The sequence below is a fragment of the Phacochoerus africanus genome, chromosome 3, assembly GCF_016906955.1.
Source record: "Phacochoerus africanus isolate WHEZ1 chromosome 3, ROS_Pafr_v1, whole genome shotgun sequence".
NCBI classification, from domain to species: Eukaryota; Metazoa; Chordata; class Mammalia; order Artiodactyla; family Suidae; genus Phacochoerus; species Phacochoerus africanus.
The window spans coordinates 205,230,062-205,253,511 of record NC_062546.1 but is presented as its reverse complement, the minus strand read 5'-3'; the positions used below and the strand labels follow the sequence as shown (position 1 = coordinate 205,253,511).

At 63.0% G+C, this 23,450-nt stretch overlaps 1 protein-coding gene across 2 annotated transcripts in view; it reads right to left on the bottom strand.

The window, feature by feature from the left end:
- CROCC2 (ciliary rootlet coiled-coil, rootletin family member 2) overlaps nucleotides 1-23,450 on the bottom strand; it is a 71,065-nt gene that overhangs the window by 40,816 nt on the left and 6,799 nt on the right. For both annotated transcript variants that reach the window (XM_047773985.1, XM_047773986.1), the window contains exons 2-11: nucleotides 12,145-12,295; nucleotides 11,414-11,562; nucleotides 9,256-9,362; nucleotides 8,107-8,272; nucleotides 4,852-4,952; nucleotides 4,176-4,373; nucleotides 3,068-3,164; nucleotides 2,206-2,405; nucleotides 395-577; nucleotides 10-154 (exon numbers count right to left, since the gene is read on the bottom strand). In XM_047773985.1, the coding sequence (XP_047629941.1) occupies nucleotides 10-154; nucleotides 395-577; nucleotides 2,206-2,405; nucleotides 3,068-3,164; nucleotides 4,176-4,373; nucleotides 4,852-4,952; nucleotides 8,107-8,272; nucleotides 9,256-9,362; nucleotides 11,414-11,562; nucleotides 12,145-12,295 (1,497 nt within the window). The remainder of the gene's footprint in view (nucleotides 1-9; nucleotides 155-394; nucleotides 578-2,205; nucleotides 2,406-3,067; nucleotides 3,165-4,175; nucleotides 4,374-4,851; nucleotides 4,953-8,106; nucleotides 8,273-9,255; nucleotides 9,363-11,413; nucleotides 11,563-12,144; nucleotides 12,296-23,450) is intronic.

The window sequence follows — 23,450 nt, the reverse complement described above, 5'->3', positions numbered from 1 at the left end:
GGAATGTACCCGGGCCAGGGCGCTGCGCAGCCCCTCCCGCTCGCTCTCCAGGAGGTCCCTCTGCAGCTGCGCTGTGCTCAGCGTCTCCTGGGCTGACACCAACTCCTTCTTGAGCCCTGAGACCTTCTCTTCCAGCTGCTCCAGGCGCCCTTGACTGAGACCCGGAAACCAGAGGGCACGAGGTCACCCCAGGGCAAGGTGGGGGCCACCTCACAGGACCCAGCAGGCAGGGTGAGCACCTGCAGCTCCCTCCAAGGGAGGGTGTGGGCTGGCGGTGGGCATGTCAGCCGGCGGGGTGGGGGCTGCTGTCTCACTAGGCACCCCCGCCCCCAAGATGAGACTGGAGAAGGGAGCCCTCGTGAGAGGGCACGAGACCGCCCTCTGCGCAGCCCACCTGGCCTCCAGCTCCCTGCGGCCCCGCTCGCCCGACTGCGCCAGCTCCTGCTTCTGCTCCGCCCACTGCAGGAGGCTTCTCTGCAGCTCTGCGTTCCTGGCCTCCAGCCTCTGCCTCTCCTGGCCCGAAATGTCCACCTTCCCTCTCAGCTCCTCCACTGCCTCCTGCAGAGCTGCCTTCTCTCTGGGAGCAGGGGAGGCGGACAATGGGGGCCCCGGATGTGCAGCAGGGGAGGGGAACCAGGGGTCTCACTGGGTGTAGTCAATGGAGCACTGGCCTCAGTGCCAGGAGGGTGGGCTGGGCAGGGTCTCGGGACGCGTGGGAACGGGTGAGAAGATCCAGCCGCTTGAGCTCAGGCTGGCCTGTCCAGGTGGGGTGGCCACCAGTGGGCTCTGCCCAGCTCCTGGCAGCCCCGCAGGAGCCCCTAGAGCCCTGGAGGGCCTTGCCACGCCCCCACCCCAGGTATGCCCCGCGCTTGGCCCTCTGCACCTGTAGGCTAAGCTAGACCCGTCCTGCAGAAGCCATTGCGGGGGGGGGGACCCCAGAGAGAGTCCTGCAGAGCCACGTCTTGCACAGCTTACCTCCCTTGATGGCCGAGCTTCGAGGGCCAGCTCCTGGTGCACAGCTGTGCTCAGAGCTGACCCACCCAAGTCTTCCCTCAGGTCACCCATCACCCGGAATTGAACTTTCAGGGGTCCCCCCCATGGATGTGTCCTGACACAGAGTCCCGAGGCCCCCCTTCCCAAATGCCTTTTGGATCCAGCCCCTCGGCCCCTGTATGGAGGGGCCACCTGCCCACCTATGCCCAGGACGCTGCAGCCAGACTAGGCTTGACAGTCATGGCCCAGCTAAGAGCCCCTGGGGCCCCCAGTGGCCCCTCCCGCTTTGCGCTGTCCCTCCCCCAGGAAGCCCCCCCCCCCCCGCCTCATTCACATCCTCCAGGGCCCCATGGCTCCTGAGCCCCTGTGCCAGGCTGAAGCCCCTCAGCTCCAGCTCTGCCCGGCTCCTGTGCGCCTTTCAAGGGCAGGGCTGGGACGGATTTTTCCTCAGACCTTCCATCCCAGGACTGAGGGATGCCAGGCCACGCAGGGAAGGGGCAGCCCTGAGGGGCCCGTAGTCCAGGGGGTGAGGGGGGAGCACGGAGTCTGTCCTGTCCCCCCCTGCACAGCTCCCCCCGCAGGAGAAATTCCTGGGCCGCCAGCCCACTCCCCGCCCCATGACCCGTGCCCCCTGCCCCACTGCCTGCTCCTGTCCATTGCCCCCTGCCCCCACGCCCCCATGCCCCATGTCCCATGCCCAGCGTGTGGATTTGGGAAGCCCCAAGACCTCCCACTCAGGAATCTCCTGGGGGGGGGTCCCCTTCCACACGCCACGCCCCCCCAGGGCCGTAAGATGCACAGAAGCACCCAGACAGCCTCACAGTGGACGGCATCGTGGGTACCAGGTCTGCAGGATGGGCAAGGGGTGTGTGCAGGGCCGCCCCGAGGGAGGGGGTTGGGGCTTTACGGACCACCTGTGAAGGCTGGGTGGGACCCCTGGAGGAGTCCTGGCAGCCAGGGGCAGGTGGGAGAAAGCGCTGCCTGCGTCCAGGAGGGGCGCCTGGGATGCAGCTGAGGGTGGGGCTTTGGGAAAGGGAGTCCTGGGGAGACACAGCCCAGGGGGGCCCAGACGAGGGAAAGCAGGTGTGCTCAGTGTGGCCCGGGTGGGGGGCGAGGGGAGGCGGCCTGGCCGGGAGCAGTTTCTGTCTGGGAGACCACCCTCGCTCCTGCTGGAAGGCCTGATGGAGGGGCACCCCCCCACCCCAGCCTCACCGTCCCAGGAGCTCGCTGGACACCCGGCAGCGCTGTGCTTCCTGGCTCTGCGCCTCCAGCCTGCCCAGGAGGGCCTGGTGCTCCCGGGCCTGCTCCCGCAGGAGCCTCCGCAAGGCCCGCAGCTCCCGCTGGCTCTCTGACATCCGCTCCTGGAGCCCGGCCGCTGTCGCCTCGGAGGACTCCAGCTGCAGACGCATCTCCTGCCCGAGAGCGGGGGTGCCGCCTGAGCCCCATGGCCCAGCCAGGCCTGTGACCACAGAAGCCAGCCAGAGCCCCCAACTCCATGAGATAGGATGCCCTTAAGACCGAGACCCCCTTGCTGTGGGGTTCAGGGGCAGGCCCTGTAACTGCCCTTGGCAGCCTGGCAGCCCGGCAGCCTTTGTGGCTTTGCTCCCAGGGGGAAGGGGTGCAGCATTGCCTCTGCGGCCACTGACCACCTCCTGCTATCACTGCCTCCCAAAGGCCGCCTGCAAGCTGGCAGTGTGGGGTCCAGGGTGGCCGGGGAGCAGGCCCCGGGTGGGACACAGTCGCGGGGGGCACAGCGCGCCCTCAGATGGCCTTCAGCACTTCCGCTGCACCCCAGCTCCAGGTGCCCGCATCTGCCTGGCCCCCTTCAGGGCGCAGAGAGGCAGGGGCGGAGGGGAGAGACCAAGGCCCAGGGCAAACGGGTCCGTCCAAGTCCCATGGCCAGCTGGAACCATTAGGACCCTGCAGCCCACCCGACACTCCACGTGGGAAGGAGGCGGGCCTGCACCTTTGTGTCCTGTCGGGCTTCGGCCTCGGCCCCCAGGCCCCCAGGGCCCCCGCCTCCTGCGGGCCCAGGTGCCCCCACGGCACGCTGCCGTCTCCCAGCCCCACGCACCAGTTTCTGCACATCTGTCCTGAGGGAAGAGATGCTTCGGTCCTTGTTGGCATTTTGCTCTGTGAGCTTCTGCACCAGCAGCGTCTGCTCTGAGAGTCTAGGGAGAAGTTGGGAGTCGGGCAGGGTCTTCGGCACCGAAAACAGAGCTCAGGACATCCGTGGGCGCTGGAATGCCCTGGCTCCATTGGACCCTCCTGCGATGCAGCCTCCCTGCTGACACTGGCCACCTCTGTCTGCGTGGGCCTCAGTCCCCAGTCTGGTCAGACCCTGCTCTCCTGCTCTAGAACCTTCAATGGCTCCCGTTGTCTCGGAGTAAAATGCCGAGCCCAAGTGCCGCATTCAAGGCCCCATCCTGATCCCGACTCAGCTCTCCAGCCCCGCGGTGGCTTCCCCAGGCCCTGCCCGGTCCTCGAAGAGCCTGTTTCTGGGCCTCTCTGGCTGCGCTCCTCCGCCAGCGTGATGACGCTTGTCTGTCCTTCCCAGGAGCCACTTTCTTCTCAAAGACCCCTTGCTGCCCCACCCTGTGCTCCTCCGGGGCTGGCTGGGGTGTGCTGGACTCAGCAGGCCCGAGGGCAGTGTGGGCTGGCTCTGGGCAGGGCACGCGTGACCTCATGAACCCCATGTCCCGGGAGCCGCCCTGTGGCAGTGTCAGCTCTTTACCGGGAGCTGCTGCTCGCCTCCTGCAGAAGCTGCCCTCACGCGACTTCTAAGCCCCATGCGAGAGTCTGCATCCAGAGCCCCCAGGCTTGCGGGGAGTGGCCCCCTGCCCTTCCACCTGCTTCAGCTTCTTAAACAGTTTCCCTTGAAGCAGCGCCTGGCCCTGGAGCAATGTGCTTCCAGCTTGATCATTCCACCTCTGGGAGCAGCTCAAGTGTGTCCGGGGCAGCGTTCACGGAACACGCACAGTCACGGGCACTAATGCTGCCCCCGCCCCCAGCCCCGGCCTTCGGGATGGTGCCTAGGAACCGTGCTGGGCACTGGGGACGCGCCCTGGGGTCAGGATGGGGGTGCCATTGGGAGGAAGCTGCACGCGAGTGAGGTCCCAGCCTGCAGCTTCCAGGCCGACTAGCTGGGCGCGGGGCTCGTTTTCCCCGCCTCCTGCACCCACCTGGCCTGGAGGGCCACCTTCTCCGCGTCCCAGCGGCCCTGCAGCTGCAGCATCTCCCGCACCTTGTCCCGCAGCTGCTGCTCCAGGGCACCGGCCGTGCTGCTGGCCGTCAGCCGCAGGTTAGAGCCAAGGTTCAGGCAGGCCGTGTGCAGGCGGTGGGCCGACCTGGCGGCCTCCGCTCGCATGTCCGCCAAATCCCTGGGCGACAAGAGCAGCGCCCCTGCTGAGCTGTGGGTCTGGAGCCTCCAAGCCGCAGGGTCTGGTCACACGCCCACACAGTCCACCGCCCAGCCGGTCTCAGGAGGGAGACTGTGGCAGCGACGGTCCCCACGAAACAGCTGGGGTGTGGGCGGGGGGGGGGCCGGGCCAGACAGGACAGGCTGTGCGAGGCGTCTGGCAAGGACCGGAGGGGCCCCGAAGCTCCATGCATGTACACCTGCCCCTCCCTGAGTGGGTCTCTAACAGGCCCGCCCTCCCGTCTCCCCCCTGCACCCCTGCCCATCGCCCCATCCTTCGTCCACCTGCCCCACTGCCCACCTCCCCTGCTGGCTCCACCACTCCATCGGCCACCCAAAACAAAGTCCAGGTAGGGCTCGAGCCGTCCCCATGGGAGCCTGGAGCCCCGCCCTCCCGGAGCCCCCATCTGGCTCTGGGCGGGCAGGTGGCTGGCACTTACTTCTCGGTGGCTGCGCGTAGCTCAGCCAGGTGTCCCCGGAGTGCAGTGACCTGTCTCCGCAAGAGGACCCCCTGGGGCTCCCCCAAGCCAGCACGCCGCATCTGAAAGCGAGAGGCTCACGTCCACTGCAGGCGGAGGCCAGGTCCGGGGGGGGAGGGGGCAGGGAGCCCTGGACCCCCATCGCCCTCCCCACAGCCCCCCAGCACCAGGCGGGCAGCAGGCGGGGGGTGGAGCAGAGCAGCGTCACCTACCTTCCTTCAGCCCACATCCTATGACTTAGTCCAAATAATGCAAACCACCCCCGCGGGCAGGGCTCTGTGCCCCTCCCAGGAGAACCTGCCCAGACCCAGGACCCCTCGACCCCTGTCCCTGCAGGCACAGGGGCAGCACTCAGCCCCCGGCCTCCCGCTGGGGAGTGGGGCAAACACCAGGAAACAGGCCTGTCTTCTCCCCCAGGTCCTACTCTTCGACGGCCCCGAAGACATCCGGAGGTGGGGTTGGCTCTTGGAGGTGCCAGGCAATAGAAGCCTCTGCCTTTGAGCTCACAGAGGTGGGGATGGGGTGGGAGCCACCCCAAGGCCAGGCGGAGTGAATTAGGCTGTTGGACTGTGGGCAGGGACGGGCTGGGGAAGGAGATGGAGCCCGGCGGTCGCGGGGCCAGCCTTGCAGGGAGCTAAGCCGACGCCCAGAAGGTTCTGAGTCTCCAGGCCGCCTTCCCGGCCTTGCACCGGGCTGGGTCCTCCTGACCTCCCGGGATCCCCAGAGGGCTCGTCGACACCCCCGTGCTCCCCAGCGTCTCCACGGTCCCTCCCGCCGTCCTTCAAAGCTGCTCCTAAGGACTGCCGCATCCTTCTAGGCCTCGGGCTCAGGACCCACGCACCCACTCTTCCTTCGTGAAGCCCGTGCTGCTCCCCTCCCTGGCCCCACGCCTGAGGGCCCCTGCCCAGCCCAGGAACGCTCTGCTGTGGACCTTCTGTCGGGGACGCCCCTTCGTGCCTGGAGCCGGAGGCTGCTGCGTACTTGTCCCCCGCCCATGGTGATCGTCAAAGAGCAGGGACCAGACTCGCTTCCTGGGGGCGAGGAGCGCAGAGGCCCGTCCTGTCCTGACCAAGGGCCATGGCTTCTGTCAGCAGCCAGTGAAAATCCTTTCCAGAACATACACACGCACGGCGGGCCTCACAGAACTTTCAGAATCCCACAGCAAAGGGGGTGCTCAGCCGAAAACAGTTTTTAGAAAAACCACCAAGGACACAGGGAAGCACAGCACCATGATCAAGACCTAGCAGAGGAGTTCCCGTCGTGGCGCAGTGGTTAACGAACCCGACGAGGAACCGTGAGGTGGCGGGTTCGGTCCCTGCCCTTGCTCAGTGGGTTAACGATCCGGCGTTGCCGTGAGCTGTGGTGTAGGTCGCAGACGCGGCTCGGATCCCGCGTTGCTGTGGCTCTGGCGTAGGCTGGCGGCCACAGCTCCGATTCGAGCCCTAGCCTGGGAACCTCCATATGCCGCGGGAGCGGCCCAAGAAATGGCAAAAAGACAAAAAAAAAAAAAAGACCTAGCAGAAACAAGAGACTTGAAGAACTGCAGAGAGCAGACTATCAAAGACGACAAAATACCTTTTTTAATATGCATTGACAAATACACACGAGGCTTGCAAATACGAGTTAAGAGTATGACACCAGGAAAATACTCAGAATAAAAATCAGGATTCTTAAAAATGAAAAATGCAATATTTAGAATTTAAGCCAAGTAGGCAGGTTTCTCAGAGACTGAAGACTTGAAGAGAAAACTGACGACCAGCAGGGTAGGCGTGAGAAAATGATCCGAAATGTAGACCAGGACGAGGAGAGAAGGGAGGCCCGGGGGCTGAGAAGCGTGGGAGGGGGCACAGGCCTGGGTCGGGCGCGCGGAGCTGATGGACTTTCCAAAAACCGCGAATAAAGAACCCCGATGAATCCTCAGCAGGAGAGACGGGGATGCCTGCCCCCTGGCCCATCTTAGAGCCCGCAGAGCTCAGAGCGGCCAGAGGGAGAAGACCGGGACCCCCCCCAGAGCGCAGTGGGGCTCCGTGGGCTGGGCAGCTCACTCCTCGCCGGGCGGTGGCCGGGCAGCCAGGGGACAGAGGAAGGGTGTCTTCAAGGGGCCGAGAGAAACGGCGGCCTACGATGAGGGGTTCCAAGACAGGAGAGGAGCAAAGACCCTTGATAAGCCAGTGCCGAGCTGGACCCGACGCGGTCTCCAGGGTATTCGTTTCCACACACGGTGGTCACTAGGGGCCGTGGGGCAGGCGTGGTGTGTCTGCAGCGTCTCCCCTGCCCCACGCGGGAGCCCGGCCGTTGGCGGCCACCCCGTGATGACAAATGCGCCAGTGACGGTGAAGGCAGCGCGCTCTGTCCTGACACCTCGCTCAGCTTGTCTGACCCCCAGGCCCCATCCCGGGGTGGCTGCAGCCGGAGGGCCCGTCCGTCCGCACAGCGGGCTCAGGCCTCCCTCTCTGCCAGGTCCGTGTGGGAAGGGCAGGGTGGGCTTGCCTGAGGGTCTGTGCAGGGTCAGCCGAGGCCCGGGCGCGCGGGGCACCTCGGCCTTGGCTTCTGCCCCTTCCCAGGAGAAATCCTGCCCGCGGGCCCACAGGGACATCTGGGGACCATCGGAGCAGAGGCACAAATGCCTCTTTGACACAGAGGTCACAGGCTCATGGGGAAGAGGTAGACAGGCAGGGGTGTGGGTGACCTGTCTGGACTAAGGCCCCCACCTCACGCTGGACCTCTTGCCACCGGTGCCCACCCGAGACGGTCCACACGGCACGTTCCTCCCAGCCAGGCTGAGGCTGGAGCACCGCACCTGCCGGCTGAGGCCCCTGCTGGCCTGGCCGGGGCGGGAGCCATGGTGTGCCCAGCCCCCACCCCCCAGGTCTGACCAGGAGTCAGGGCCCTGGAGACCCTCCCTCTCAGGAGCAGGGCAGCCACGCCAGAGCTGGGCTCGGCCCTCGTTCTACTGCCCAAGCCTGGGGCCTGCGGGGGAGGCACCGTCCCTGTCACGGGGCAAGGCCATGGGGTCCTTCTCTCAAAGCGGGGGTCTTCCACCCAGTGCCCCCCCCCACTCTGCAGACTTCCATGGCCAAGCCGAGAGGGGCGGGGTGGGGCAGGAGGCCCGTGGCCTGGCACCCAGGAGGAGCCACAGCTGAAGCTCACCGTCTCCTGGCCCTGCTGCCACCCACCCCTGCCACCGTCCCCAAAGCAGGCGGGGCGGGGCGGCACCTCTCTCTGGGTCCAGCGCTGCGCCTCCCTGAGCTCCAGCTCTCCCCGCAGACGGAGCACGCTGCCCGTGGTCCTGGCCAGCTCCTGGGCCAGCCTGTCGTTGGCCTTCTTCATGTGCTCCAGCTGCTCCCGCAGCAGACTATTCACCTGGGAGAGGCCAGTGCTCCTGGACGGCAAGAACAGAGCACACAGCCGGGCGGTAGCCTCTCCAGACAGACGTACTCCGTGACCCGGGCACCCCAGCCTCCAGGGCCAGCGACCCAGCTTGACTGTTCAGCCCCCAAACTGCCCCTAAACAGCAATGACCACCTGCAATGGGTCCCCCGGGGTTCCCAACCCGGGGCCAGGCTCTGGGTGCCACCTTCCCTGGCACACCTGTTCTCCCGCCCCCCATCCCACCTCTCCCGGCTCTGCCCCCACAGCCGCGGCCGGCTCCTGACTCCAGGTGCCGAGGCGAACCCCAAGGCCAGCAGGAGGGTCAGGCTTGGGAGCACCAGCTGAGGGTCCCCCGGCTGGAGGGGAGGCGCCATGCATGCAGCAGGGCGGGGAGAGGGAGTCAGGCATGCCCCCTGTGGGTGACCCGATGTGGCCCCCTGTGATGTGGGGGCCGCTCTCCACTCAGGGCAGGGCTGTGTGTGGCTGCGGTCAGGGACCCCAAGCCCTCCAGAACCTGCGCCTCCGGCAGCAGGGCTACAAGGCCGCGGGGGCCTCTGCTCCTCTGCCCCTTGGCTTGTTTACCAAGTCTCCTCTCCCTCCCTCCCAAACCGGTTTCAAAGTGCTTCTCATCACTTTTCTTCCGTTTCCAGGGTCCCTGAGGGTGAACCGACGGCAGAAGCACTCCACAGACGGCCCAGCCTCCGGTCCGCAGACAGGGCGCCCGGGCTCAGCCCTTCCACCGTCCTCCCCGCAGAGTGCAGAGAGCTGACCTGCCCTTCCCGGGACCTGCCGGGCGGGGCTCGCGGTACCCCTCGGGGATGCAGTTACCACAGGGGGATGGCTCTCCTCCCCACCCTGCCCCCCGTCCCGCCCCCGAGCCCACAGCCACCTCCTGCAGGCAAATGGGGAAGAGCAGCCGCAGTGGGGTCTGCTGCCTCTTGGGGTGCTGGCCGAGCCCCCTGCAGCCCTGCCCACCGCACCTGCCGGCCTCACCTCTGCTCGGCAGCCTCCAGCCGGCCCAGGGCCTCCTCCAGGTCCATGCTGTGCTCCAGCTCCGACCTCCGCAGCCGGGCCTCCGTGGTCTCCAGCCGGGCCTGCAGCTGCAGGGAGACGGTGACCACCTGGCTGGCCGCTTCCAAGCCCAGGGGCAGGGTGGCTATGGCACCTCCCAGGGATGGGTGAAGGGGCTCCTCTGGGTTCCCCAGTAGGGGAGGTGGTCGGGCGGGAATAAGGGCTGGGGTTGTGTCCAGTGGGGTCTTGGTGAGGCAGGTCAGGCAGGCGGGCATCCACGCCCTGGCCCTGTGCCAAGTGCCCGCAGCCGACTGAGGAGGGCTCCAGGATCTGGTATGGCCACGTAGGGGTCAGGACGGCCCAGATGCAGAGCGGGCCTGGGGTCCCTGCGTGAGAGTGAGTGAACGTGGGTCCCCCTCCCACCTGGGCTCGAACCTCCGTCTGCACAGCCTTCCTCCAGCAGGGGCGGTGGGGACCACACCCCCAGGACGTGGGCCTGCAGCCCCAGGTGGCCCTGGTGGGGAGGGAGCCATCCATCTGGGCCAGGCCTGGCCCCCAGCCTGCTGGAGGCTGGGCAGGGGGGCCCCGGGGCTCTGAGGGATGAGGGAGGTGCTGGGGAGGCCTGCCCAGGATGCTGACCCAGGGCACAGTCTGGGGGTCCGAGAAGGGGACCAGCAGGCTGGCTGGTGGGGGCCGAGAGGGCAGACGTGCAGAGTTGAAGGCCACACCTGGGGCCTGGCCTGGGACTGAGCATGGGGAGGTGAGGGTCCCCCCTCAGCCATCAGTCGGACTGGAGAGGAGGGGCCAGGGGCCAGGCTGGAGCCGCAGAGCCGGGCGGGGGCTGGGGGTCCACCGGGATGGAGCTGCCCACGAAACAGCCACGCCACCCTGCCTGCTGGGGGGCACTTGGGGGGGGCTGGCCCTCGTGCAGAGCTGCCAGGCCTGTAGCTCAGATCTCACTGACTCACGAGGTTTCCTAATCCGGCCGCAGGATTTCTGCGGCTTCTATTCCCGCCGGCCCTCGTGTTCCCAACATCTCCCCACCCTGTGCTAGGAAGGCCCCCGCCCCCGCCCAGGCCAGGGAGGGCAGGCGGCTCCCCCAAGTGCTCCAGGCCAACAGGGATGAGGAAACCCCGCCCCCCCGGTGCTGCCCCCGGAGGGCCCCGGGCATCCCGGGCATCGGGCGGTGGTGAGCATGGCTGCGACCGTTGGGGGCGGGGCAGAGAACCCCGCTTCGGGGCTGGTGACGCTGCCGCTTGTTCTGGGAAGCCCTTGGGACCCAACAGAAGACAGGGCCAGCCCAGGGCCCCGGTCGAGCTGGAGGAAGGGCCAGCTCCAGTCAGGTCTGTCCCAACAGGTCAGCGAGGCCCTGGCCTCTGCTGAGCCTCGTTTCCTCACCTGTCCTGCCGCACAGAGCAAGGGGCCCACTCTGTGGGCCAGGTGTTCCCTCGCCCAGGCCCCCCTAGCCCAGGCCTGCCTCGGGCGCCCCCGTGTCTTGGAGGGGCGGACGTGGGACAGAGGCTCTGGCCTAGCCCATTTGCTCACTTTTCGGCCTCAGCTCCTCCACCTGTACCCCCGCAGGCCCTCCCAGCCCCACACGCCATGGGGGCCCCTTGCTGCACCTGCCAGGCACCTGGAAGGCACTGCAGCTGCCCAGGGCCCTGAGGGTAGAGGACCAGGGGTCCAGGGTGTGTCCAGGGTCTGTCCACCCCTGGCCATAGGGGGAGGGGATCTGGGGGCGGAGCCAGGTGTCTCTCGGCTCTGCGGGGGCAGGGGGGGTGTTCCTCAGCCAACTCCGGTCAGTTCCTTCTTTGCTGCCTTCCTCCTCCTGCAGCCACAGCGGGTGTGGGCGGAGCGCCCACCGTGCACTCACGCTGGGCTAGGCACTGGGTCCAAAGTGACAGAATGGCCCCTGCCGCCCCAAGGGCTTCATGCAGGCAGGAAACGAGTTGACGCCTAGGCTGAGCGGGGAGCCCCAGGCACCTGTCCTGCTCCCACCTGCCCTCTCCAGCCTCAAATCCTCCATCTGTTGCCCAGGGCTTGGCTGTGCCACGGCTGGCCACCGTCATTCCGTGTTCTGAGGCTCCCTGGCAGTCCCAGGGGTCACCCTCGGCAGCCCTGCGCCCCTGCGCGCACTCACCCGCTCGCTGGCCGCTTGGTACCTGCTGGCCAGCTCGTCTCGCTCGGCGCCCGCCTGGGCCAGCAGGTCCTCCAGCCGGTCCAGCTCCTCCTGCAGAAGCTCATTCTCCTCCTGCACATGGGCCGGGGCGGCCGGCAGTTCCCGCAGCCCTGCAGGCGCTGCACTGTTACCGGGTGGCGGGGGCAGGCCAGCCCCCAGCCCCGCACCCTGTCCCCATGCTGGCCTGCCCAGCATTCCTCAACGTCCTGGCTCGACCCTGGAGACCCCAGTGTGGGGACCACCCCTCACGCCCTGGGCCTCGCTTCCTCTCCCATCAGCTGACATCTATACACCCACACTTCATCCCAGTGAGACCCGCGCCCAGGGCGAACCCCCAATTAGAGTGAGCAGGGGCGGGGTGGGGCTGCCCACCCCTCGGGCTGTAGGAACTGCTGACTCAGGGTGCGATAAGGTGCTTTTCTAACCACGTGGCAGGGGTTCTTTTCCTCCACACACAGCTGGGCCGGTTCCTTCAGGAGGCTGGACAGCCCCTTACTGTAGAGGAGGAGTCGGGAGCATAGGCGGGGCCAGGCTGCCCAGCTGGCTGGGTGGCCGCGGTGCAGGGACCCAGCGTGCCCCGCAAGGGGCCGTGGGGCTGCTCAGCGTCAGCCTCCAGGGAGTCTCAACCTTTCAGATTTTCATTCCTCTCGTGAACAAGGAGCATAGATAAAAGCAAGACGGGCCCCCCTCACCTGGGGGCGGCTCCTCGCCCAGGCTGCCAGCCACAATCTCACGGATGCGGGCGGGCACAGGGGTGGGTGAGGCCCGCCAGCCTCCCCCGCGCACGGTCAGCGTCCGGTCTTCTCTGCTGGCGGCGGGGCTCAGGACGGTGTCCTCTAGTCTCTGAAAAACACACACTCAGAGACACTGGGGCTGCCAGGGCCCCACCTGAGCCAGCTGGAATCAGGGGGGCACCAGGGGCTCCCATAGGCCCTGGAGGACCTGGCAAGGCTGCGGCCACCCAAGGCACAAGCCTTGCTCTCCCCGCCCAGAGCGCAGGTGAGCAGAGAAGGGCCAGCTCGGACGCTCAGCCCGGGTCACCACCCCACCCTCTCCGCGGGGGCTGCTTGTCTTGGTGGACCTCTCCGGGGATTCTGGGGGCGGGGAGGGGCCCTTCCCCCCACCCACGGAGCAGGCAGTCTCAGTTTTCACAGTGGGGGCTGGCAGGCAGGGGTCTGAACCCCACCCAGCAGGGGCAGAGCCCCAGGGGAGGGGCTTACAACTGGTAGAAAAACTGAGGCGCCACCCACGCTTGTCCCTTTAGGACAAGGGCTGCTGTGCAGGGCTTTCCCCTGTCCAGCGCCGCAGGGCAGGAAGCAAAGGAGGGGCCAGGGGAGGATAGCAGGCCCGCTGCTGCCTCCCCAGCCGGATGGAGCAGCCAACTGGCCACAGGAGAGGTCCGAGTGGGCCTGGAAGCGGGAGGAAGTCCTGGGTCCTGGGCCCGAGCTGGCTGTTTGCCCGGGCCGTGAAGTGTCCCTGCTCCATGAGGGTGGCACAGCTAGGGGAGGGCCTGCGTGGCCGCCAGAGCCCAGAGCGGGGCAGGGCCTCTGTGCCGGCTCTGATGGTGCTGCTGGCTGTGGGAGGACATTGAGGGGCCTGTGACTGCCAGGGCTGAGGCAGCCAGTTCTGTGCCAGCATGAAGCATCTGGACGTGAGAGGGCGGCAAGACGGCCCAGGAGTCAGGACAGCTGCCCACCTGCTTGCTGCGTTTGGGGACAGTTCACAGCTGCCACCTGCCCACTGCATTCAGGATACGATTTTAAGGCAATGAATTAAATATTAAAGAGCAACCAGACCAGAGTTCCCTTCGTGGCGCAGCGGAAACGAATCCAACTAGCATCCATGAGGATTCGAGTTCGATTCCTGGCCTCCATCAGTGGGTTAAGGATCTGGCATTGCTGTGAGCTGTGGTGTAGGTTGCAGACGTGGCTTGGGTCCCGCGTTTCTGTGGCTGTGGTGAAGGCCAGCAGCTGTAGCTCCGATTTGACCCGTAGCCTGGGAACTTCCATATGCCCTGGGTGTGGCCCTAAAAAAGCAAAAAAAAAAAAAAAAAAAAGCAACCAGATGTTTCCTGGGGGTACCAGAGATGAGTGTCCACGTCAAGGACTCTCTCTGGTGACACACCAGGGCCCTCCCATCACCCCCAAAGGTCCGACTTCTTAAGCTCATCAGCATGTGCCCTCCCCTCTGCCCTCTGGCTCCTCTTCCCAGGGTCTCCCTCCCTGCCCAGTCCTGGTGAGTGACCACTGTGCCGCCCCCGACATGCCTGTTCTCGCCCCCTCTGATCCGCCCAGCTCCCCACAAAGACCCTCCTGAGGCCTCGACCCCTCCGCCTGGCCGAGACCCTCAGGCCGTGGTGGCGGGGATGGAGGGCTCCCTGGGTGCCCCCCTGCTCCCCCTCCCCCACTGCCCTGGTAAAAATCTCAGCCTCCTGAGACCCTGCCTGGCCTCTTTTGCTGTCTGCTGGGTTAGACACCAGGTGAGCCCTGTTCCCCGACAGAACCTCAGTGAGGGCAGACACCCAGCAATGCCACGGCCGGAACCCCACTACCCTCCCCGGGGTGAGAACGCTGGTCCTGGTGCACCCGGAGCCCAGCCCCCTGCCCCTGGGGCCTCCTTCCTCATCCTTGAATCTGAGTCCCCAGGGGGAGGCGCCTTCACTCAGCTCCCCCAGATGCCCCTTCAGCCTGACCCTGGGCGGGAGGCACCCGGCCCCCCCTCAGAGGGGCATGTGCCTGCTGCCCCTTCTGGGCCAAGCCAAGGAGGGGGCGCCAAGGCCACGGACGAAAGGCAGCTGGAAGGGCTGAGCCCTCGTCTGCTCGGAAGCCCTTCCTGCACACGGGGAAACCGAGGCCCGAGGGACGGTCAAGTCCAGGAAGCGCTCCTCCTAGGCCAGGAAGGCCTCTGCCCCGCCGCCCTCCCCGCTCCCCCGGGCGTCCGCGGCGCCACCCGCTAACGGGAAAGCGGCAGCGGCACAAACTTGACTCATTCCTAACATTTACAGAGGGTCACTTATTAGCCGAGCGGTCCCCAGAGGAGCTGGGGGCGTAATGGGTTCCAGCTGCGGCCGGTGCCTGCGATGGGCCGCGGCCCAGCTGGAGCCGAGGGGCGCGGCGGGGGCGGCGCAGCGGGGCTGCGGGGAGCGCCCCGGGGCCGCCCTCGCCCCCCACCCCCCGCTGGCCCCGCCCCCGGCCCCGCCCCGGCCCCGCCCCTCGCCCCGAGGAAGCAACCGCAGGGGGCGGGGCCGCCGGCCAGGGCGTGCACTGGGCCTGCGCCAGCCTCCGGGTCCGGCTTCCTCCCAGCCCCCCACCGGCCCCAGGGTGGTGCCACCTGCAGCTCTGCGGGCTCGGGGGCGGGGGAGCCGTTTTGGCCTGGTTCCGGGAGTGGGCAGTGCCCTGATTTCTGGAAGGTCCCCCCATGGCAGTCTCGGCTGGACAGAGTGGACACTGGGGCTGGGCATCAGTTTCCCCAAAGACCCCAGACTCACGGTCGAGCCCGACGGCGTCCCTTCCTCCCGCCTCTCCTCCCCTGTGTGCTGTGACCAGAAAGGGGTCACCGCCCCCGCGTGACACCCTGCGTGGGCCCTCTGTGGGTGAGACCCTGGAGGGTGGCAGCCTCCCCTCCTTCCCCACTGCGCCTCCCCGTTGTGGCTGCGAGGAGCAGAAAGTGCCCACCCCCGGGCATGTGGGCTCCCATCTCTCCCACCCCGGAGGGGAGAAGGGGTCCCCCCTGGGAGAACTGGGCTCTGGTCCTTCCTACCACTGCCAGTGCCTGTCACCTGCCATCCTGAGCCTTGTGTTATCATCTTTGAAAATTGGGGGCGGGGAGTCCCAGAGACCTGGGCGCTGCGCATCTTCGGAGGGTGAAGTGGGGGTCTCTGGGATTCCCACCCTCTGTTTGCCTAGCTGGGGGTGTGAGGAGGCTTGGAGGGCAGGTGGGAGTCACACAGAGAGGTCTCACTGGTTCTCCTGGCTTGTGACCAGCATCGGACCCCCGAGAAGCCCCTCCGGAGTCTGCAGGCTGCTCAGGCATAGGTCTGCAGGGGAGAGGGCGTGGATCTGCAAAAGGAGCCCGGTGCTGCCTGGAAGGAAGGCAGCTGCCCTGGGCCCAGGCCCCAGTTGGGAAGACCCCTGGGAGGACCAGGGTGGGTCCAAGGCCAGCGAGGGCACCAGAAGCTCCATTTAAAATCACCGTGTGCGAGTGGGGTCCCACGTGACCTCAACTCAACCAGGACACAGACTGCACCCTCCTGGCTGGAGTGGGGTGAGTGAGGGCATGGGAGTCTGGGGCTGCTGGGCTCCTGCCGAAGGTCGGGGTGGCCTGGCCTGTAGCCTGGGTCTGGGTGGCGGAGCTGCAACAGTGCCACCGTGTGGCTGTGAGGGGCGCTGCAAGGGCCGTGCCCATGGAGCTCTTGGAGGAGGGAGGCGGGGTTCAGCGCGCCGTGGGCCCCCCCCCCCCCCACCGCGAGCTCAGGAGGTTTCTCAGGCACAGTTTTTATCTGCTACCTCCCGCTGAGGGCAGCGCAGGGTCGTGCAATCACAGGGGCGGAGTTGGGACTGGGACCCCACCTGGCCCCCCACCCTCACCCCCCAGTGCCGACGCTGCTGGTGTGGAGCCAGCACCTTCCCAGCAGCCCGAGCTCAGGACTCAGCAGGCGCGCTGGGCTCCAGTCTCCTCTCTGAGGGCAGAGGACCGGGGGCAGCCGGGGGCCCACACCAACCGACCACCTCTCCTCCCCCCTGGCCCCTCAGGCCCTCCCTGGCCTTTCCGCATGGGGCGCTCTGAGGACCGGGCGTTCAGCCCAGCGCAGCTGCGGTGCTCCGGCTTGCAGTCCTTCCGAGGCTCGGCCCGCTGCAGAGAGGGCCCTGGGCTGGGGGCCGCCTGCCAGGCTCCGTTTCCTTAGAAGGAAGGGCCTCTGTGACGGGCGACGCCTGGCCCTGCCATGCTGTGCCTCAGCCCTGCCCAGTTCAGGTTGCTGTGCATTTACTGAGCCCTCTGGGGCCTTGGGCGGCACCGCCGGGGCGGGGTCAGGCTTCTTGTGGGAGGTAGTTTGGTTCTGAGTCAATAACAAGGGGCGATCTGGGCCAGGCATTGCTCCAGGAATCGGGGAAGAGGGCACGGTCTCCTTCACCTCTGTGTCCCCAGCCCAGCTGCAGCCCCAGCCCCGCGGAGCTTTGGCACCCAGCAGGCTCAGGCACAGGCCACAGCGCCAAGTCCGAAGTGTGTCTCACTGACTGAAACAGGACACATATCAAGGATGCGCAGCGGAGAAGCATCCTGTCCATCTCGTTGGCTCCAGTGTCCCCAGAGCCCCACACAGGCTTCCTGGAGGAGGTGGCGGTTGACTTGGACCTTGAAGGATGAATAAGAGTCCAGCCGCCAGGGGGGACCCAGGTCAGGTGTCCAGGTGGAGGGACCAGGGGAGGCAAGGGCAGGGGGGTGAGTCCCCAGCTTGGGCGGGGCTGGGGACGGAGGCCACAGGGGTTAGAGCAGTGATGCACGAGAGGTAACTGAAGGCCTCGGCTGTCCCCCCAAGCACCGGGCCCCCATCTCTGGACTGGGGTCCGTGGGTGTGGCGCTCCTGAACGAGGAAGGGGTGTGTGGCCCTTCCGTTTGGTTTTCTTTTTAGGGCCACATCTGTGGCACATGGAAGTTCCCACGCTAAGGGTCGAAGCAGGAGCTGCAGCCACCAGGCTACACCACAGCCACAGCAATGCCAGGTCTGAGCCGTGCAGGTGAACTATACCACAGCTCACGGCATGCTGGATCTTTAACCCACTAAGCGAGACCAGGGATCAAACCCACAGTGGGAGCTCCTGGCCCATCTGATTCGCACAGCGACCCTGGCTGTGTCAGGGCCAAGGGTCTTCCGCCTCCATCCACACAAGGCTTGGTCACACCCCACACTCTGAAACCCCCCAGCTGCTGTCCCATGGCTGGGTCCTCCGTCAGGCTCTGGGGAGCCCCCTGGGCACCTGCCTCACTCTTGCACAGATGCGGACACTAAGGCAGAGACAGTGGCAGACCGGGACACCACACTGCCCTCCTTTCTGCTCAGGTGGCGGCGTGACTCCAGGGCTGTACCCGCCCCCCTTCCTGGCCCCCTGGCAGCACCTCCTCCATGTCCTCCCCTCCCCCTTCCTCCCTCCCCTCGGGAAACACCCCTCCAGACCTTGGGGAGGGCTCGGATCCAGGAGGTGTGGGGAGCAGCACTCCTGCCGCAAGACTGTGAAGCTCCACTTTTTGTCTTTTTTTTTTTTTTTCCATTTCTTGGGCTGCTCCCACGGCGTATGGAAGGTTCCCAGGCTAGGGGTCTAATTGGAGCTATAGCCACTGGCCTACACCAGAGCCACAGCAACGCAGGACCCGAGCCGCGTCTGCAACCTACACCACAGCTCACGGCAACGCCGGATCATTAACCCACTGAGCAAGGGCAGGGACCGAACCCACAACCTCATGGTTCCTAGTCGGATTCGTTAACCACAGCACCACGACAGGAACTCCCCCACTTTTTTTTTTTTTTTTTGGTCTTTTGTTCTTTTACGGCCACACCTGAGGCATATGGAGGTACCCAGGCTAGGGGTCTAATTGGAGCTACAGCTGCCGGCCTACACCACAGCCACAGCAACACTGGACCCTTAACCCAATGAGTGAGTCCAGGGATCGAACCTGCAACTTCTTGGTTCCCAGTCAGATTCTTTAACCAATGAGCCACGACGGGAACTCCTAGCACTTCTGAAGACGTCAGGGAGCTGCGGAGGCAGCGGGGTAGACGGGCTGACATGGGGAGGGGGCAGCTGTGAGCCGAGCTGTGGCCCTCGCAGGCTGGGGGGATGCTCTGAGTGTGGCCCAAGCGTGGGGTCGCGGAGGAGGAGCGGCGGAAAGGCTGGAGACTGAGGCCCCTCAAACAGAACAGTTTCGGAGAGAGGATTAAGATGGCAGACTAGAAGGACTGGGGCTCAACTTCTCTCGTAAAAACAACAAAATTCACAACTAAAAGCTGAGCAATCCCCACCCAAATGGACCAGAAACCTTAAAAAAGATACCCTACTTCAGAAGAAAAAGAGGAGGCCACATCAAGAGGTAGGAGGGGCGATTTCACGATGGAAACAACCCCGTACCTCCCGGGTGGGAAGCTCCACGGACTGAAAACTAACTGGGTCACAGAGAGACTCACCTACAGGAGTGAGAGTTCTGAGCCCCACATCAAACCCTCACGTGCAGGGATGCGGCATTGGGAGAAAGAGCCCCTGGAGCATCTGGCATCAAGGCCAGTGGGGCTTGTGCGCAGGAGCTCCATGGGACTGGGGGAAACGGAGACCCCATTCTTAAAAGGCGCACACAGACTTTCACGTGCACTGGGTCCCAGGGCAGAGCGAGGTCTCCATAGGAATCTGGGTCAAACCTGACTGCAGTTCCTGGAGGACATCCTGGGAAAACAGGGGTGACTGTGGCTGGTGGTGGGGGAAGGACATTCATTGAAAGCAAAACTCTCGAGAATATTCAGCAGCTGCCTTTCTCTGGAGATGGCCATTTTGGGAAAATCTGGCCCCACCCATCAGTCAGTCAGGGCTGAGAAGCCCCAGGGCAAACAACAATCCAGGTGGGATCACAGCCCCCCTCCTTACTAAACAGGCTGCCTAAAGACCCCTCAGGCACACAGCCGCCTCTAATCCCATCCAGAGGCTGAGCCCCACCCACCAGAGGGATTAGAATCAGCTCCACCTACCAGTGGGCAGGCATCAGCCCCTCCCATCAGGAAGCCTACAGCAAGCCCCCCATACTGACTTCAGCCACAAGGGGGGGAGACACCAGAAGTAAGAGAGGCTACAACTCTATTATCTGGAAAAAGGTCACCACACCAAAAACCTATAAAAATGAAAAGACAGAGAACCATAACTCAGATGAGGGAGAAAGGAAAAAACCCAGAAAAACAGCTAGGCCATGAGGAGATTCTCAGCCTCTAGGAAATTTAGGCTGTCAATTCTGAAGCTGATGCAAGACTTTGGAAATAAACTGGAGGCAAAGATGGATAACTTACAGAAAACACTGACCAAAGAGATACAAGATATAAAACTTAAACAAGAAGAGGTGCAAAATACAATAACTGAAATTAAAAATTCACTAGAAGCAGCTAACAGCAGAATACAGGAGGCAGAAGAACGAATAAGTGAGGTGGAGGACAGATTAGTGGAAATTATGGATGCAGAACAGAAAAGAGAAAAAAGATTGAAAACAAAAGAAGAGAGTCTCAGAGAACTCTGGGACAATGTTAAACACACCAACATCCATATTATAGGGGTGCCAGAAGGAGAAGAGAGAGAGAAGGGGACAGAAAAAATATTCCAAGAGATAATAGCCGAAAACTTCCCTCACATGGGAAAGGAACCACTCACTCAAATCCAGGAAGCACAACAAGGGATTAAAATAAACCACCATATAAAATAAACCCAAGGGGGAATACACTGAGACACATATTAATCAAACTAACCAAAGTTAAAGACAAAGAGAAAATCTTGAAAGCGGCTAGGGAAAAGAAACAAGTCACATACAAGGGAACCCTGATAAGGTTATCGGCAGATTTTTCAGCAGAAACTCTGCAGGCCAGAAGGGAGTGGCATGATATACTTAACGTGATGAAAGGACAAAACCTCCAACCAAGATTACTCTACCCAGCAAGGCTCTCATTCAGATGTGAAGGAGAAATCAAAACCTTCACAGATAAGCAAAAGTTGAGAGAATTCAGCAACACTAAACCAGCCTTACAACAAATACTAAAGGAACTTCTCTAGGCAGAAAAGAAAAGGCAGCAACAGGAAACAAAAATACCACAAATGACAAGGCGCACCAGTCAAGGTATATATACAGTAAAGATACGAAATCATCCATGCACAATTATACCACCCAAATCAGAAATCATGAGAAGAGGTGGGTACAAATTCCGGACGCTGGAGATGAGCTTGCAGTTAAGAGAACACCAACTTAAAACAATCTCATATACATATAGACTCTTATATCAACACTTCAGAATAACTGCAAACCAAAAATCTACAACTGATACACAAGCAAGTAATCTCTGGGAAGAAGTATATCTCACAGTAAATAACTTCATAATCCACCATGAAGGGGGTCGTTTGACATCATTCTTGGAGTGCGAAGTCTTCTTAGAACTGATTCTGATTTCCTCTGCATCAAAGCATTGATGATAATTATAATTAATGCAACTGTACAATTAAAAAAAAGACAGCAGTTTCTCAGGAATTATCATTTTAAGAACGACCGTTGCCGCCCCCAGCACATCCCACACCCAGGAGCGGCTGTAATGACGAAGCAGGTGCAAGACCTCTGTGTGGAGAACGAGCTTCCGTCGACGTAGCCGCAGCGTAGACGGAAGCGTAGACTCCGCGCAGGAGTTGGGAGACTCGACGTGAGGATGTCAATCCCCCTTAAATCCACCCATGGATTCAGCCAAAGCCGGGTCCAAATCCCGGTAGGAGTTGTGTTTGCAGACAGTACTGATTCTGAACTGATTCTCGGGCTCGTATGGAAACGAGGAGCCAAACGTCCGCAGGCGACGGTGAAGGAGAACGAAGCTTATGCTCCCAGACGTGAAGCCCCATGCGGATCCACCGTGATGAAGACAGGGTGGCACTGGCAGAAGGACAAACTGGCCGGCGGGCAAGGTGATAAGCTCTGGAAGGGCACAGACCCGCACACACGCATGCACACGTGCACACGGACGTGCACACACCTGGCTAGTGACGCACGTGGCACGCAGTGCAGTGGGGAAGGGACGGCATGTTCGGTGTGGGGCTGGGTCCGCTGGACGCTCCGTGGAAGGAAATGCATGGTGACCCTGCCTCCTGCCACCCAGAGGTCAGGCCGCAGGGATTACAGATTTAGCCGTGAACGTAAAACCGCCAGCTTCTGAGAGGGACACAGACAAACGTCTTTGTGACGCAGGGGAGACAAGTGTGTTTCGTCAGCAACGCACGAGAAGCACTAATCTGGGGAGGGGGGGAATGGACAGCTGGTGCTGCCACGAAAGTTATGAACTCTTCCTCGAAAGCACCTTAAAAAAAGTCAAAAGGCCACCGACACAGGAACGATTTGCAAAGCACGTGCTCAATAAAAGACTTGGTGCCAGATGATACAATCAAATCCAAATCAACAAGAAGAGGAGGAAAATGGGCACACGGGGACATATCTAGGGGCCAACAACCAGGGAGAAAAGTGCTCCGTCTCACGAGTCGTCAGGCCAATGAGCATTAAACCATCACGACACCCCTGTCCATTTGCTGGCACGGCGAAACAGCAAAATGATAGGAAAAGCTAAGTGTCGGCGAGGTCAGGGGGCAGCCAGCCCCTCACGCGCGTACGTCTGTACGCCCACGTTGGAACCTGTCTAGCAGTGTCCCCCGCAGCCCAACACATGCCACCCCGTGACCCAGCATTTCCCTGCCCGGGGGTGCGCCCACCAGAAACACATACGCGTGGCCCCGAGGCTAGGAACCGGCATGTCCACGGCAGCGCTGCTCGCGTCAGGCCGAAGTGGAAGCCCCTCGAAAGGCCATTAACTTATTGAAACAGATGAATGCACAGCTGACGGTCACCGAGTGCGGCTTTCTGGGTGCATTTCGCAACTGTGGTTTTGTGTAAAGAGCATAGGCGTGTGCACACACATGCTCTGACAGTGCTCTCCGGTGTGGCTGCTGGCTGCTCGGTGGGCTCGGGGAAGCGGTATACCCAAGAACTGCGCGTTTCTGTGTGCGTGCCGTGTCAGCCAAAACTTTTTAAAACTCCAGTGATTGCTCATCGCAAAGTCCAGTTTCTGGACCACGGGCTCTGCGGTCACCCCCCACACTGGACAGTGGCTACTACCTGTCCTCCACGCCCGCCCACCCACCCACCCCGGCTGTTCGGCTGTCCCTCTGCCCACCCACTCGAATTTATTCACCCGGCCTCTCGGCCAGAGCGCAGCCCAGGCCATCCGTGGGCCGGATCCAGGCCTCCCACTGCTCACTCGCGAGGAAAGCTTTCCTGGGAAATAACTGCATGTCTTTGCCCACCCGCTGTCTCTGCTTTCACGTTCCAGCGTCGGAGTCGCTACAGAAACTGTGTGATTTGTGAAGCCTAAAATACTCCTCATCTGGCCCTTCCAGAGTAAGTTTTCCAGCCTCAGTGCCAATGCTCCTGTGCCTGTCCCGCCCCTTTGCTCCACACTTGGCACTTGGCTCCAGCAAACCTCCTTCTTGCCTGAGGACAGGTGACTTTCCTCACTGTGGGACCATTCTCACTGACACACGCAGTATAATTCACCCCTGTCTTAGGAAACGCATCGCCCCTGCAAGCCCTGTGAGGTGCGCTGTGGTCAAGGTCACCCGTGACCCCACATGGCTGAGCCCCTTGCTGGATCCGCTAGCAGCATGGGGTACTGGGGGTCCCCGCCTCCTCCCTGAGTCACTCCCTCACCGGCCGTTCTCACCTCCTCGGCCACCCCATCTTGGTCTCCATGGCTGCTTCCTTCTCGCCTCCCCCGTCTTTAAGGTGGCAGTGCCCCACTCCCTTCTGTGTATTGTCACCCTTGCGACCTCACCCAGTTACCCACATGCCAGCACCTCTGGACGCCTATTTCCAGCACGGAGAGGTTCGCTGAAACCCGACCCACGTGTCCGTTTGCCTCCCCACCGTGTCCGCGTAGTTGCTCGTAGGCTTTTCTGCTTTAAGATGCTCAAAACAAGACCTCTGAGCACACTACAGGGAAACTAGATGCAAAGACAAATTTGAAAATCTCTATATGATTGGAAGTTAAGGTATTTATACTTTTAGCTAATTCAGGGATTAAAATAAGAAACCACCATGGAAGTTAGAAGACAGTTTGAACCGGGGAAGGATGGAAGTGTTTCTATGAAAGTGTGTGGCATGTAGCTAAAGGAAATGCACAGTAAAAAGACAGCAGGACGGCGAACTGGTGCTGCCGGGGGACGGCGGGGAGGGT